General features: G+C 39.1%; 2 protein-coding genes across 2 annotated transcripts; one reads left to right on the top strand and one right to left on the bottom strand.

Moving 5' to 3' along the window:
• Positions 1-1,386: 1,386 nt before the first annotated feature.
• Positions 1,387-8,912, bottom strand: pgpep1 (pyroglutamyl-peptidase I). Its single transcript, XM_020098257.2, has 5 exons — positions 8,671-8,912; positions 6,579-6,631; positions 5,319-5,435; positions 4,738-4,970; positions 1,387-4,047 (listed from the first exon to the last, which is right to left on the bottom strand). Exons 1-5 carry the CDS (start codon positions 8,702-8,704, stop codon positions 3,852-3,854), a joined length of 633 nt encoding a protein of 210 aa, XP_019953816.1. The 5' UTR covers positions 8,705-8,912; the 3' UTR covers positions 1,387-3,851.
• Positions 8,913-10,079: 1,167 nt separating this feature from the next.
• On the top strand, positions 10,080-12,628 carry lsm4 (LSM4 homolog, U6 small nuclear RNA and mRNA degradation associated). The gene is made up of 5 exons (XM_020098342.2): positions 10,080-10,216; positions 10,860-10,901; positions 11,019-11,117; positions 11,420-11,600; positions 11,747-12,628. Exons 1-5 carry the CDS (start codon positions 10,214-10,216, stop codon positions 11,869-11,871), a joined length of 450 nt encoding a protein of 149 aa, XP_019953901.1. The 5' UTR covers positions 10,080-10,213; the 3' UTR covers positions 11,872-12,628.
• The last annotated feature ends 3,154 nt before the right edge of the window (positions 12,629-15,782 follow it).

Here is a 15,782-nt window from a genome sequence, read left to right on the forward strand (position 1 = left end):
GATTAAATGAAGTTAAGATAAGTTAAGATAAGATAAGATAAGATGATCTTTTATCTGTTCCACAACGAGAACATTTGCAGTGTTTTAACAGCAGCAAAGAGTGCAGTCAAAAAAATGACAGTAACAGACAGTAAACATGCGATACTTATAAATGCAAGGAATATAAACAGTATGCATGGCACAGAAATAATACATATACCATGTAATACAGTAGATGTTCAGCGTGAGTAACCAAACGGCACAGAGGCAGCAATTAAAAATGCAGATTTAAAAAGTGAACTTGTTAAATGTGTTGTTGATTCTGCCCATTATAAAGGGACAACAATATAATAACAATGACAAAATTAATAAGAACAACACACTGTGTCTATACCATGCTTTTAAAGGCTCTCACAGAAGTTTAAAAGATTCACTAAATATTTAGCAATTGGGAAATATATACGTCCAAACAGGCAAAGCAAAACAAACATCACAATGATGACAAGAAAATAACATTTGTGAGGAAACTGTAATATAACGATGACTGGCCAGCACCAGGGGGTTTAAAGGTCTGAGAATGTGTGACTCGGCCAAGGTTTAGAAAAAAGGGCCTCCTCCCTCCTTAGTTTACTTTTCTAGTTTGACTCAATTCATGTGATTATGATTGTGTTGTTTGAATCCACATTGCTGATTCACTTCTGAATAAACCAAATACAAAAATGTATGTTATTTATTTTTGGAAAAAAACGTAAAATACCCATAACTACTATATGTCTGAATTTTCTATTTAACATCATCAGTAATCACACACACAGGCTGTTCTAGGAGATCTTCTTTTCATAATTAAGGTCATTTCTTCACCTTCATTCACTGAGCCTCCCCTGACACTGTTGGGAGGCTCCCTGGGGAGGCCACACACAGTGCATAGCTACATTATATAAGTGTGGCGATCTTCTATGATAATGTTTTTGTTATTAAAATATAAATCCAGTTCACACCACAGACTGGATGGACCTGGACTCTGGGTCTGAAAAGTAAAGCCAACGTGGAATGTCTTTGAGTCTGCATTGTATCTAAGAACCAGCAGGGGGCGACTCCACTGGTTTCCTGACAAGTTCATGGTCTCTAGTTTCAAGTTTTCTCCAAAATAACCTGTAGTTCATTTTGCAGAGTTAGATCATGGTCCCATTCAGAATAAAATAGCTGTGGTGTGGCTACTCTTTGATTGACAGCTGCAGGGTAATGTGCCTAAAACTTTTGCACAGAGTTTGCAACTGAGTCAAATGTATGATCTTTGATTGGCAGCTTTAATACAACTGTGTGTTTGTACATTTGACAAGACATTGAACCGTATCTCATAAAAACCCCTGGTGGAAAAATACAAAGTTGAAGTATTGGACACAAAGATTATTTATGATCCTTTAATTCTTTATCTCAAAGCTTTTTCTTTTACAAAGCCAGGATTACGTATTGTAACAGTGCTATGTTAATGTCAGAGGCAGAGGATACTCCCTCAACACAGGAACTCACAATAATTCACAGAACCGTTATGTTATTGTACAACAGAGCACGCACAGAGATAAAAAGTATTCTTGAGGTAGTGACACATCTGACTGGACAGAATCAGTAATATATCTTTGACTGACCCACTGAGCATTGTTAAGGCCTCATAACTTACATAAACAACAGCAAGGCACAGGAAAGAGTCAGGGTCAGAGGTCACCTCGTATGTAAACTTGAGGCTTTCACATTTGAGAGCAGACATTTTCAGGGGGAGCTCCTCCACAACTCTTTCACATCTCAGCACTTGTAAAGCCACACCATAAAATACTAGCACCTGCAAACTCAGTTCTAAAATTTGCATTATTTCCCGAAGAGTTTTAAACCACATCACCAAGACAGGAGGTAAATGCCAAAGGCTGAGATCAAAACTTAAAATCTGAGATGAAGTTCAATCCTGTTCAGTTCAATGTTACAGGATGTTAGTTTCTCAAAACTAGGTATGGCAGTTTATTTATATATATATATATATATATATATAAACTACATCTTTGTTTCTCACAGGGAGATAGTTTTGGTGATACACAGGGTGGTGCAGCAGCATATAAACCGTTCAATGCTACATTTTCTACTGAAACATATATAAATGAAGCTGTGTTTGGTGGTGTGGGACATCTTCAGTGACCAGTAGGTCGTCAGGAAAATGCTTGTGAACACAGTGAAACAGACAAATATTAAAAACAGAAAATTGACACCTGGAGTGGCACCATCATTGAAAGAATATGTTGCAGGTTAAACAAACCAAAGCTCAGAGAAATAAAGCATAAGTCACCTATAAAGCATACCACACATGCATAATGATAATTCATGGGAGGAGAGGTTAAACATGGGATGGATGTGTAAATATCTGGAAAGCAACATATTTTGTATTAAAGTGACTGAAAATAAAATAAAAACATACAAATTGCTTTGAAAAATGTTAGAGTTCCAGAATAACTAAGAGTGGATAAAGAAAGTGCTACAGAAATAAATGTCCAGGCCCAATTCTGAAGTGAGAGTCAAACTCCACATCAAATCAAATCTTCAGCTACATGTGATTCAATGCAGGGAACAACAGAAAGCTTTAACTAGCTTATCCCCATGTGGGCTGCACAATTATTGAAAAAAAATGTAGCAAACAGTGTAAGATCTGAAATAGAACAGCTCTGATCTTAACACACAAATACCGTAATTCCATAGACAAAGATTTTACAACCCAGAAATTCAGTGTCTGTGCGAGTGTGTAATATTTGAACCCACATCTCACACAGAAGAAATATTTTGTTACATGGAATTTATAGTAATAACAATGGTTATCCCAATTATTCTCAAATAATTGTGCAGCCCTAACAAAATTTTAACAAAACCACAACATGAATCACCTAAACTGACAGATCTGAGATCTGTAAAATAACATTGCACAGCCTGGAGAACCTGTTTTGTATTTTCCTGTCAGAATTGGGCCGAAAAACGGGGGAAGATGAGCTGGAACCAACCCGTTCCCTGATTAAAATAACCTTTGTAAAAGAAGGCAACTTTACAACTTCTTATAAAGAAAAAGCACTTAAGAAACAATACAACATAAAATGGGAAACAGCACAGCTTTAGAGCAGCTGGGAAAGTATCTGAAGAGAAGTGAAATTAGCTTACAGCTTAATGCTAAACATCTCTACATAATGTATCGTGTACATTTACCATTTACAGACATTCAGGTGTAAACATCTGTTGACTGAAACATATTGTGACAGAAACTCAAAACTTAAGGATGAAGAAAATCAAATCATGGAAAGTAGATCTAGCAGTTTCCCCAAATGTGACTTCTATAACCAATTAAATAACCCTAACCCTATATAAGGTGCAACAATAGTAGTCACTTTTGGGGGAAAGGTTTCAATATTTGCCACATTAACAGTCTGGAACTATTTAAACTGCATTTAAACAAATAGGAGCAGCACTTTGCTGCTGTGTCTTCTTCATGGACCTATGGTTTTCCAATGTTTTAAACTCCAAAGTCAAAATGTTTCATATTCCTTGGAAGTGGGAGAAACGGTAATGTTTCAGTGTGACTAAGGGTTGTCTTCAAACTTCCATTTTGTCTTCTCACCATCGGGAGACATTTAAACATAACAAATAATCAGGCTTAGCAAAAATAATTAGTAAAAACCTTAAACAAAGAGAAGCAAACACTGAAAACGTTCTATATGCGGATGTTTTCATTTTGTACAAATAAAGACAAAAATTTTAAAAAGAGGATGTTTGGCTACTTGTGGTTAAGTGCAATTTCTCTTGTGTGGTGAGTGCTGGAGAGAGGATGGTTGGCATCCGGAGGTCACTTAGTGGAAGTGCTTCTGGCAGTGTATCTTCTCCTCAGCCTGGTCAAGAAGCTCCAGAATTTCCTGGACGATGGCCTTCAGCGCACGACCCAGGTCTTCACCGCTGTAAGGCTTTCCAAGAGGAGGCACGTGGATGAAAGCAGAGCGGCCGTGACTCAGGTACAAAGACGTGTAGTAGGTGAAGTCACAGAGATATCTGACGGGGAACAAAACAGAGCGATAAGGGAATGAAAGGCCCGTCTCTGTCACCAGTTGTGACAGACATATCGTGCTGGTATATAAAATCACTATAGTCTCGACATATCGACCATAGATAAACCTTAAACTGCAGTATACAATAAGCCCTGAACTGCCAGGTCAGACACGTCACTGTTCATATTACAATAAACTGACCATCTCTCACTGCATGGCAGATTCTAGCATATCATAGATGATTCAGTGTCACTGTATAAGTCAGCCAATAGGATGCAAGACATTTCAGTACAGACATGAGAGGGATACACTCAGTATCCAGATTATTGGGTACACCTAGCTAAACAAAATGAAGTCTCATGCATCAGCACTTTAAAGTCTTATGATCAGTTTGGAGATTGTAGTTTGTGGTGCTGTTGAACTTTGCTAAATGATGATAAATCAATATAGTTCTATAAAATCAGTTCTTAATTCTGTAAAAAGTGCTGCCATTAGTTTCTCTAACCAGAGTGCACCATTTATTTGACTGCAGAACATCCCACTCTTATAATTTTAAAGGTTATGTATTAAAGATTATAAACATTGAGTGATGCTGAACACATGAATCAGCCTCTTTCCCTCAACAGTTGGCGTGTGTGGTCCAAAGGTGACAGGCAAAACAAACGGCTGATTCTAACTGGAGAAATGAAAGTACCTCCCAGCGTCTTTGGAGACAGACACAACTACTCCGAGACCCGAGGCGGACACTCTCTTACAGACTGATTCCATGTCAATAACTGAGTCGATGCAGTCTGGGCCTCCCACAATGCAACACTGTGAGTCAGGACAGAAGCTGCTGTTGTCCAGGCCCTTGTATCCACGGTTTCTGCCGCACTTCTCCAGTGTGACAGTGGTGGCCATTCCTGAGACTCCGACATGAACAACCAACTGGCAAAGAATACAATAAAATCACAAAGTCAGAGTTACTAAAATAATGTCCCATAACACAAATTATTTACAGTATATTTGCAGTTGGCTGCTGTGTCTGATCTCTGTTTCCACTCATGACATGTTGCTCAGTTACACCCAGGTACATTTGTTCAAAATGTCAACACCCATGTAGATAATGCCCCACTCAAGCCACTTATTAGTTGCTTAATTTGATAATTGTATATAATTTAATTTAGTTCAGCATGTGTCCTTTGCATTTCTTATTATCAGATTGTTCTCTGTGCCTGTCAGATCCAATTATCACAAAGAACAATGTGAACAGGTCACACCATGTTCTCCTCTTACCAGTGGATGATACTGCTTCCATAATGAAGGAACCAAACTCTGGACTGTCTGGTACTCTACAGGAACCTCGTACACATGCAGGTCCACTTCGCTGCCCAGTCCTAGCTTCTTCAGTTCCTGACAGAGTGAAGTAAAAAATAATACAACTGAAACATTTCTGGATTTTGACAAAATGTTCAAATTTACTTTGGGTTAGTGTTGTTCTCAAAGCTTTCAACCACAACCACATCTTTCTCAGCTTAGTTCTCAGGTATCATTGGAGAGTGCAGTCCTCTGTGACCTGGAGAACTTCTTGCTATGAGATGTAGTTGAAAGCTTCTGAAATGAAGTCTTTCGACTTTATTTCCTTCTCCATGCACCTTGAAAGTGTAGGTGAAGCCTCTATTCAGCTAATTGCCCCACCTGTTTCATCACCTGTTCTCTCATTGCCCACTGGCAGCCATACTTCCACTGAATAAAGTCCATATCTTTGCCTCTTATGGCAAAAAATATACAGTATAAATTTAAAAATTTAAAAAGATCCAAAAAAAACTAATAAGAATGCAGGTATTTCAAAAAACATAACTATTTTGAAATTATAATGGTGATTTATATGTTTCTGTGAAATTGATGGTATGTTTTTTAACTCTAAAAATAAAATATATAAAAATAAATAAACTGCAATACTCGGCTACTTTCATAATCAAGCAAGAAATAAAAGATGCAGTCACGCATATCATAAGTAAGATAAATCTGTATCTGATTCACAGCCAGTCGACCAACACCTCCCCCAATCTCCCTGCAGGACAAATCGCTCTGGACACTGACCCCCACTTGCATTGAAAAGAGGCTTTTCTGACCACGTCTGTGACCCCGCCTCAAAGTGGCCTTTTGTTTGCCTTTAATATCCTTATCGAGTCCGTCTAGACACCCTGACAACCACCATCATCCCCCAAATGCAGTTTCGCCAGCAGGACACAGGGAACCTCTGGGACACATGGTGTGAAGCCGGCAACTATCAGAGCATCGTTTAACTGTCAAACAAACAGGAACACATCTGGCTAATAACATGACAGACATGTTGAAATTTAAGATTTTTATTAAAATACCATTTTGGAGAAGGTTTGAAGGATTTGTTTTCCTCAGTATAACAAATAAAGTGAATGATAAACAAAATCAACTGCAAATTCAAAACTTAAGATATTTCCATATAGGAACTCATACAATTAAGGTCATGGTTAAATTGAATTTAACAGACAGCTATAGAGGGGTGAAACATACCTGCACTGCTACCCAGCTGGCGTTGACCGTGTGCTCTCCAAAAGGCCCAAAACCTACAAAACATGGGAGTTATTCCAGTTTCTGGGATGTTGAGCTGGTGATGATACATTTCTCCTAAACAACATTTCTAATAATGAAGCTTTGGAATCTGTTTGGTTTTTACAAAGGAGGAAATTATGATGTAGTGTCCAGTGATTTTAGAGAGATTTCTTTCTGAAATACATTTTATTTTTTATACATTTATTTCAAATGCAATTTCTGAAGGAAAAGTGCTTGTGACTACAGTGAACCATCCAACCAGCAATTCTAGCAGTTTCTGTTGTAATATGAAATGAAATCCTACCTACTCCACTATTATTACCTGAATACGATCTCTTGACTTGTTAGGGACTTTTGGTTTGACTACAAGACACAGTTAAAGCTTTGCTGAATTTAGTAATTGTAATAAAAAACTGTATATCTCAAATTGTACACCAACAAAACTCCCAATATTGTAGATTTTTCGCCAAACATAAAACATCTTGTATTACATTTCTAAATTAAAGACTGGGATGCTGCTGCATAAGATTTGCTGTAAAATCAATCACTATCATTAAAAATCTCCCCCTGCTCCATATGACCGGTACAATAAAAAAAATGCAGCAGCCGATATTCAGTCAGGCTTGTTTATACATGGATCTATAACTGATCCCCCTCCACCACATTTCCGAGGGTCAGTGGGTCCCCAGGGGTTGGGTGGAGAGGTGGGGGGGGGGTCAGTCTGTCTGACAGGCAGCTGAAAAGGAGCGGAGAGAGGGGCCAGCAGCTGCCAGCCGGCCAGCTATTGTCAAGGTGTAGTTCCCAGGCGATCTACACATCTTCGATCAGCTGGGACTGCCGGCCTCCGCACCCCTTTGTGTCTGAAAACACCAAGTCTCTGTCTCTGTTAAGTCCAGTCACATTAACTGTTGGAGATAGTGGTTTTCAGGCCTGGATGATATGGCCAAACATTTTATTATAATACAAATTTTTACATCCTTCAATGTCACATGTCTATTTCTTTTTAAGACAGTTTTTAGCTCATGAGTGAAGGTTGAGAAATGAGAAACACTTGATATAGAGCAAAACACATATTGTTATTGATGAAGATTACATTGCAATAATAGTTGACATTGTGTAATAACCCTTCCCTATAGTCGTTTTTAGTAGTTACGCACTTTAGCTGGGAGAGGAGCTACATTACATTAATAACACTGAATTATATTTTCTAAACTCAAACATGACAAACAGCTCCAGTACAATGCTACTGACAAGAATAGTGTGGGTCCAGATGTGGATATTATAATTCAAAGTTAAGAAACAGGACATCGTATCTGCGCAGAAAAAGTGACCTGACAGTAAGTTATAAATATTGGAACATAATCATTAGTTGGTTATTGATGTTATTAACTTTTAACCACACTGTCCAGCTCTGTAAGGACACCATGTCTGTAAAGAGACCTGGTGTTGAGAACTAATAGTGATTGACAGTAGATGAAACTAGTAATGAAAAGCAGCAAAGAAGTAAAACTAAGACGCTCTTCCTTTGATAGAAAGTTATGAAATGACTATAGCAGGACACCACTGACAGTTTTACTAATGAAGATGATATTACTTTATTTATTACACTATTCCAGGCACATATGTGTTAAAGAGACTGTTATTAAAAGTGGCTCTGGTAATGATGAGCTAATGCATTTCCTCGATGTTCTCGAATTGACCAATTTCCTCCACAAAGAAGAAGAATGGACGTTAGGAGACAACAGATAATGAATGACTTATATATACATATTGAATTTACACATATATAAGTTCACCTCTCTCACTTTGTGTTGTTTCATTAAGGCCTTGTAAAAAGACAACAGACAATAGTACTAAGGCTCGCTGGTCAGTAGCTTCTACTGACATGAGACCTGAGAAGCAGTAAGAGAGTAAACACGACGCTCTCCTCAGCAGAAAGCAGCTGGAGCACTAACGGCCTGACGCCATTAACGTTCCTGTCACTCCACAACTTTTCCCACCGCCGCCACACGACGACCGACAACAACCGACACGACAGAGAACAGACACCGACCTGTGACCACCACCGTCCGTTTACTGTTGTCCATCTCCCGGCCTGAGGCTCCGCTGCTCCTCCGGGTCACCGTCGCCTGTTTGTTTCCAACCACGGACCGAGAAGAGACTCGATAACAAACACTGCCACACACACACTCACTCACTGACACTCACACACTCACAGGACAACTGACGCTTCTTCTGCCATCAACTGCCGGTGTTTACGCTGCGTGCGACGTGGCGTGATGACGTCAGCAGTGTGACGCATAATGACGCTGTAGAAGTTTTCTTATAGACAGACAGACAGAGAGACAGACAGATAGACAGAGAGACAGAGAGACAGATAGATAGATAGATAGATAGACAGACAGACAGATAGATAGATAGATAGATAGACAGACAGACAGATAGATAGATAGATAGATAGACAGACAGACAGATAGATAGATAGATAGATAGATAGATAGATAGACAGACAGACAATCAGACAGACAGACAGACAGACAGACAGACAGACAGATAGATAGATAGACAGACAGACAGATAGATAGATAGATAGACAGACAGACAGATAGATAGATAGATAGATAGACAGACAGACAGACAGATAGATAGATAGATAGATAGATAGACAGACAGACAATCAGACAGACAGACAGACAGACAGACAGACAGATAGATAGATAGACAGACAGACAGATAGATAGATAGATAGATAGATAGATAGATAGACAGACAGACAGATAGATAGATAGATAGACAGAGAGATAGATAGATAGACAGAGAGACAGACAGACAATCAGACAGACAGACAGGCAGACAGACAGACAGATAGATAGATAGATAGACAGACAGACAGATAGATAGATAGATAGATAGATAGATAGACAGACAGACAGATAGATAGATAGATAGATAGACAGAGAGATAGATAGACAGAGAGACAGACAGACAATCAGACAGACAGACAGACAGACAGGCAGACAGATAGATAGATAGATAGATAGATAGACAGAGAGACAGACAGACAATCAGACAGACAGACAGACAGATAGACAGACAGACAGACAGACAGACAGACAGATAGATAGATAGACAGATAGATAGACAGATAGACAGACAGATAGATAGATAGATAGATAGATAGATAGATAGATAGATAGATAGATAGATAGATAGATAGATAGATAGATAGATAGATAGATAGATAGATAGAGAGATAGATAGATAGATAGATAGATAGATAGATAGAGAGAGAGATAGATACCACTGTTGGTTGAAGAAAGAATAAAAGCTACACAAAAATGTTTTAAGCCCCCCATACAACCCCACATAGAAATGCAAAAAAGATTCAGAATTTGTTTTAAAAGACGTCTTAGATTTTTCTTTTGTATGAAAAGAACCTGTGTTATAAGTGATTTGTCGGTACCTGACGCTAGAGGGCAGCATCTTATAATAGCTCGCTTATTTCTCACCGGAAACTCAGTGATACTCGAGGAAGAACGAGAGGAGGTAAAACCGTGAAGGACCAAGACAGAAAATCAAAAAGACATTAAATCACAATGGTGAGTGTTTAACTCTGGTCTTTACACAAAACTTTAATTATTGTGATTTAGATTTCAGTAATATACTCATGTTACGGAAGCTCATAGTGATGCCCGCTAACGTTGCGCTAAGCTAAGTATAGTTAGCTACCGAAGCTAACTGAGCCACGGGTTTTACACATTGTGTGTTTGCTGGTTTTTTAACACACAGCTACAGCAAACCCCCTGTATAGTGCTGCATGTGCTGCAGTGGAGATCTGAGCTCTATAACCTGATCCCATCTACAAGCTTTTCATGTCTAATGATGTTTTAATAGGGCATGAAGTTAGTTAACAAATCCCAGAATATAACAATCCACTGTAAATTTAGACGGATTATGTAACATTAGGGATTTAGATCTGTAAAAGGAACCCAAACTGAAAAACATGCACATTACAGCATCTTTCGTGATTGTTTTGTGTTCGAAGGAGTTTTGTCTGTTTTCATAGTAACTGAGTTGAAGGTTGGTCTAGATGATGTAAATTGAATAAATTAAGATTATTTATATAGATTGATTATAGTCAGGACTGCCTGGGAAAATGTGATATTAATAGTCATTTACCAACAAACAAATCGTTACAATCCTAATTCCTATGTATGACTTGTTTTTTCTGTCATTCTGCAGCTTCCCCTCTCTCTGCTGAAGACTGCCCAGAACCACCCTATGGTGAGGAGACACTGAGCTCTGCCTGCCGTGAAAAACATCTTTTATTGAATTGTTATGTTGTAAAAAAGGTTAAACATGATAAATAATGTGTATTTTGTTTTTCTTCTTCCTGCTCAGCTGGTGGAGCTGAAAAACGGGGAGACGTATAACGGTCACCTGGTCAGCTGTGACAACTGGATGAACATCAACCTGAGAGAAGTTATCTGTACTTCAAGGGTAAATACATACATACCAACAAGTATAGACTGTATTTATGAAAAGTCCCTCCTAATTAAAATAAATAAAAATGATGGTGGGTTAACTGCCAAAATGTTAAGTGACCAACCAATTTGGCCTGTCAATTTGTGACATTAGTAAGGAAGAAAAAAGTACCTATTCCAAAAAATACAAGATAGGACAAAGATCTTCTACAGTCTGAAAAGTTAAATTAAACTTGTTAATAAAACAAAAACAATGCTAGGTTTTAAAAAGTGATATTATGATAAGGATTCGCTGACACTTCTGCTAACTTCTGACAGGATGGAGATAAGTTCTGGAGGATGCCTGAGTGCTACATCAGAGGAAGCACTATCAAGTATCTGCGAATCCCAGACGAGATCATTGACATGGTGAAGGAGGAGGTGGTGTCAAAGGGCCGTGGACGTGGAGGTGCCCAGCAGAACAAACAGCAGGGCAAAGGGAGGGGAGGAGCTGGCCGAGGTGAGTGGAAAATCTTCCTGCACTCCAGACTTCTGCAGGGGCATTTGTTTGTGCCTACTGTCACAATATCAATAGTTTTAGAGCAAATTTTGTCATATAATTAACAGACTTATGTTAATTTCTGCTCCCCTCATGTCTGTGTGTAGGTCTGTTTGGTGGTCGTGGCAGAGGACTGAGCGGTCCCGGTCGGGGCCAGCAGCAGCAGCTACAACTACCGCAGCAGCAGGATAAGAAACCAGGCAAACCACAGGGAGTGAAGAACCAGCACTGACAGACAACATGGCACCATCAACAGCGCACCCTCTTATTCAGTCATTACTTCTTCTGTACACCTGTGGTGTTTTCTTCAGCTGAGATGTTTGTCAGGACTGACCGCTGCAGGAATCACACTGGGAGAAGTTGAGAGAAACTGTGCATATGCACTGAATTTTTGTTTTTAGCATCTTTAAGTTGGTATGAACATTTTTTATGACAATATACCAGTGTATCAGCCAGCGCTGATAGACTAATTTACTGTTCATTTGTAATATGAATCATTACAGATTTACAGCTTGTATCACAAAAATCATTTAGATATTAAGAAAACACTTGTTCCTCAGTTGGTACACATTTTTATGTGGTTGTTTGCTTGTCAACTTGTCTCCTCGGGTGTAGTTTTGATTGGTTAAGAAACTGCCCAGCCCCAACTTCTGTTGCATGATTTTTTTCCTTTGTTAAATTGCTCTTTATTTCTGTGTTTTGTGACGTACTGTCGTTTGCAACATTTTTGTTTGGCTGCCGATCACAGCAGGTGAACAGTAGACGAGCAGTCGCAGGAGTTGGCCCTTGAAAATGAACACTTCTGTTAAAGCATTTATAAGGCAACATGTGTCGATCATGCAAAAAAAAAAAGTTTCTCATGTTCTTAAGTCTGATGTGGATGAGTCCAACATGTGTCACGTTGTTTGGACATCATTTTATTTTTGTATCAAAAGACAATGTTGTAAGTTATTTACATGAAAACATGAGAATAAAACAATTTTGTTAAAGTGGTTTTGTTTATTTAGAAAAAATCTGATTCAATACTTTACTGCTACAAAGCTCAGTTGTTTGGAATTTGCCTCAGTGTCCCCAACAATCACAGCATAATGCATAACAAGAAGAAAAAAAACCACATAACCCCCTCCCCATAAGAACATAATTATAATGATTTTATCGGACAAAAATCTGCTGGAAATTTATCACAAATACTTGCATGTAGTAAAAAAATGTCAAACAATCCTGGAATGGTTAGATACAGACACAGACATTTCTATCAAGGAACAATTGACGTCTTCCCTAGAGACCACACAAGACAAGTAAAAAAATAACCCTAACAATACCTTCTTCCCTTTTATCCTTTGCCTCTCCCATAGCTTCAGACTCTGCTTCTCCCTGCCTTCCCATCAGGTGTCACTATTGAGTCACCAAAAATATAACCTGGAACCTCACAGCCCTCCACCCCCACACCTCCTCCTCCTGGTGCCGCTGCTAGTCTGAACGGACCTGATGTTGCTGAAATGCCTTGCAGCTGACAAATTAAAAAAGTTTTGCTCCTGCTCTGCTTCAGTTGTTTTAGATCAAACCTCTGAGGTTTGATTCAGATATTATGGTGTTAAGTAAAGACTACGTGGTGAAAAAGACGACCAGAGGGCAGAATAACCTTCGAAATTTAATTAAATTCAACATTAAGTCTTTGCCAAAGCAGCTGAATTGCCCCGAAGGTTTATTTAAATGGCACTGAAATGAAACACACAGATGGTTTGAATGTGGGGAATATTTTTTTTCCCTCTCAGAATGAATGCATGCATAAAATCCAAGATGGCATTTGTGAGGGAGGAAAATAACACTTTCCACTCCCTCTGAAGTCAGTGTTCAAAGAGCGTGCAAAATCATATCATCTCATTGCGAGGCTGAATTGTTGACCGTGCTAACAGGCTTGGACTTTGTATGTGTGTGTGTATGTGTGTGCATGCAGGCATGTGCAGAGCGTGTTGGGGCTCATCTCAGTTCTAGGTTATTGAGTCCTCCTCCTCTTCTTTTCCGCCTACACATTTCTACCTCACACACTGCGCTCGCCAGCCAATCGCTGCCTCTTTTCCTTTCTCTTGCCTTCACCTGCGTCACTCTGCTTGTGTTGCCATGGTGATCACAGATGCTCCCCCACACTTTATCTCTCTGGCTCTTCCAGTATGAGGATGATGCTGACTTGTGGCTGGTGATGCAGGCAGGCTGCAGACGTCATCACTTCCCTTGGGAGGGAGGCCTATTTTTACCACTGGGCACAAAGCATACCGAGCTGCCCAACATATTTATGGAACCTCATCTAATCCCAGCCTGCCCGGAAAACATTTTTCTCCCGACTCGTTGAATCTCTGTCTCTTTCTCTCCAGTCATCTCACAGACATGCAGTTCTTTTTGAGGGCATTTTGAACTGAGATGACAGGTTTTAGATCCTCTTCTTTTAGTATCTGTTGCTCTGTGTTATTGTGAAACTGAAACGGGATTCCTCACTCGTACTCACCCTCCACGGGGGGGGGGGGGGGGGGGGGGGGGGGGGGGTCAGAGGTCAGTTGTCACAGTCATCATGGGAGCAGCAGTTCTGTGAGGGTAACTCACTGTGTAATACCACGTTATCTGAGGTTCCAGGGAAAAATGACAGTGAAGGAAGTCTGCACTATATCAAGTTTGCCAGTAAGTTTTCAGACCATAAATTCAGTATTGTGAGAATCTCTATAATAATCCAACCACAAATTGGAGTCAGATTTGTCTGGATACTTTTGTGAGATTCAAGAGATCTTTATTTTAACAGTACAAGTACAATGACATTTTGTGTAGAGCAAGACTGTAGATGCCTAAATGGTCACTCTCTAGGCTTGACATGAACAATAATGAATGTTCAAATGTGGGAAAATGTTCAGGTTTTATTTTGCTCTAATCCAGAAATACATGCGCTGATGTAACAGTATCACGGTCCAGAAAAAGATGTATAATCAAACACTTTTATTTGTTTTTCTACACAAGCTGATGTGTTACGATGAAAAGGTGTGGGCCTGGTTTAAAATAGTCTGAGTGTGTTTGTGTGGGAGCAAGTGTGTTTTATACAAATCAATATTACACACATACACACAAAGACACACAGAATCTAACTGTGTGCATTTATCCCTTCATGAGTGTGGAACTTCACCTACACAGTGAAATTGTTGGGCTATTGATCCATTCCGAACAGCACACAAAGAACACACAGTCAGTCAGTTTTTCCCCCAAAAGGAATTCCTAGAGTTGCACTAGTTTTTAAACAACAAGTAACAACAAGTAATAGAAATAGTTATGTAAAGACTAACAAGCTACAGAGCGACAGGATCACATCCTTCACGTCCAAAGGCCTGTCCAGGGTTTGTTTCAGAACGTTATAGAGCGGTCAGATAAATGAGACAATCATATATTCCTGAGGAGCCAGAGTCCTCAAAGGTTTTATATCAGCACCAAAAAAGGAGATGAAAACCTTGTGAACGTTTTGTTTCGTATCTGTTTTTGTTTATGAGCACACATGCCCACACAAAGACACATACCTGCCATTCGGATACTGTATCACTGAAAACCTTTAGTGAACTACTAGAAGAATTATTATTATTTCAAGGTCCAGTGTGTAAGATTTAGGGGAAAGGGATCTATTGGCAGAAACTAAATATAATAAAATCCTAGTGATGTTTTCACTAGTGTGTTTCATCTAAATTGTACAAATTGTTGTTTTCTTTACCCTACAATGGCCCTTTATATTTAAATACTTTATATTTACATCAGGAGCGGCTCCTCTACGGAGGCTGCCATGTTTTTTACAGTAGCTCAAACTGGACAAAATAAACACTTTTGGAGTTTTTATGATGACTGAAGGTACCACAGGTTCTCCTTCATGTTTGGAAGGGGAGGGGGAGGTGAGGTGTACTCAGCTGCAACATGCAACTTCACCACTAGATATCACTACATTCTAAATACTGAACCTTTAATATTCACAGCCTTGTTCACTTATCAAAACATTTGCCAGCAAACATATCACCTACTGTCTTTGTTGGGCTTTAATTAGAATGAAGTTGTACTTGGATATTTAACTTGAATTAACAAACAAGCAGTTAATGTGAAACAGTCAACGTTTAAGCCACAATG

The sequence above is a fragment of the Paralichthys olivaceus genome, chromosome 3 (genome assembly GCF_024713975.1).
Source record: "Paralichthys olivaceus isolate ysfri-2021 chromosome 3, ASM2471397v2, whole genome shotgun sequence".
Classification (NCBI taxonomy): Eukaryota; Metazoa; Chordata; class Actinopteri; order Pleuronectiformes; family Paralichthyidae; genus Paralichthys; species Paralichthys olivaceus.

Bases quoted from the DNA above. Each gene is read 5' to 3' on its own strand.
- pgpep1 (XM_020098257.2), bottom strand. From the start codon at position 8,704: ATGGACAACAGTAAACGGACGGTGGTGGTCACAG. The intron at 6,632-8,670 runs GTCGGTGTCTGT...CATGTTTTGTAG, and splicing joins ACGGACGGTGGTGGTCACAG to GTTTTGGGCCTTTTGGAGAG. The intron at 4,971-5,318 runs GTAAGAGGAGAA...ATTCTTTGCCAG, and splicing joins GGAAGCAGTATCATCCACTG to TTGGTTGTTCATGTCGGAGT.
- lsm4 (XM_020098342.2), top strand. The intron at 10,902-11,018 runs GTGAGGAGACAC...CTTCCTGCTCAG, and splicing joins CTGCCCAGAACCACCCTATG to CTGGTGGAGCTGAAAAACGG. The intron at 11,118-11,419 runs GTAAATACATAC...AACTTCTGACAG, and splicing joins AAGTTATCTGTACTTCAAGG to GATGGAGATAAGTTCTGGAG.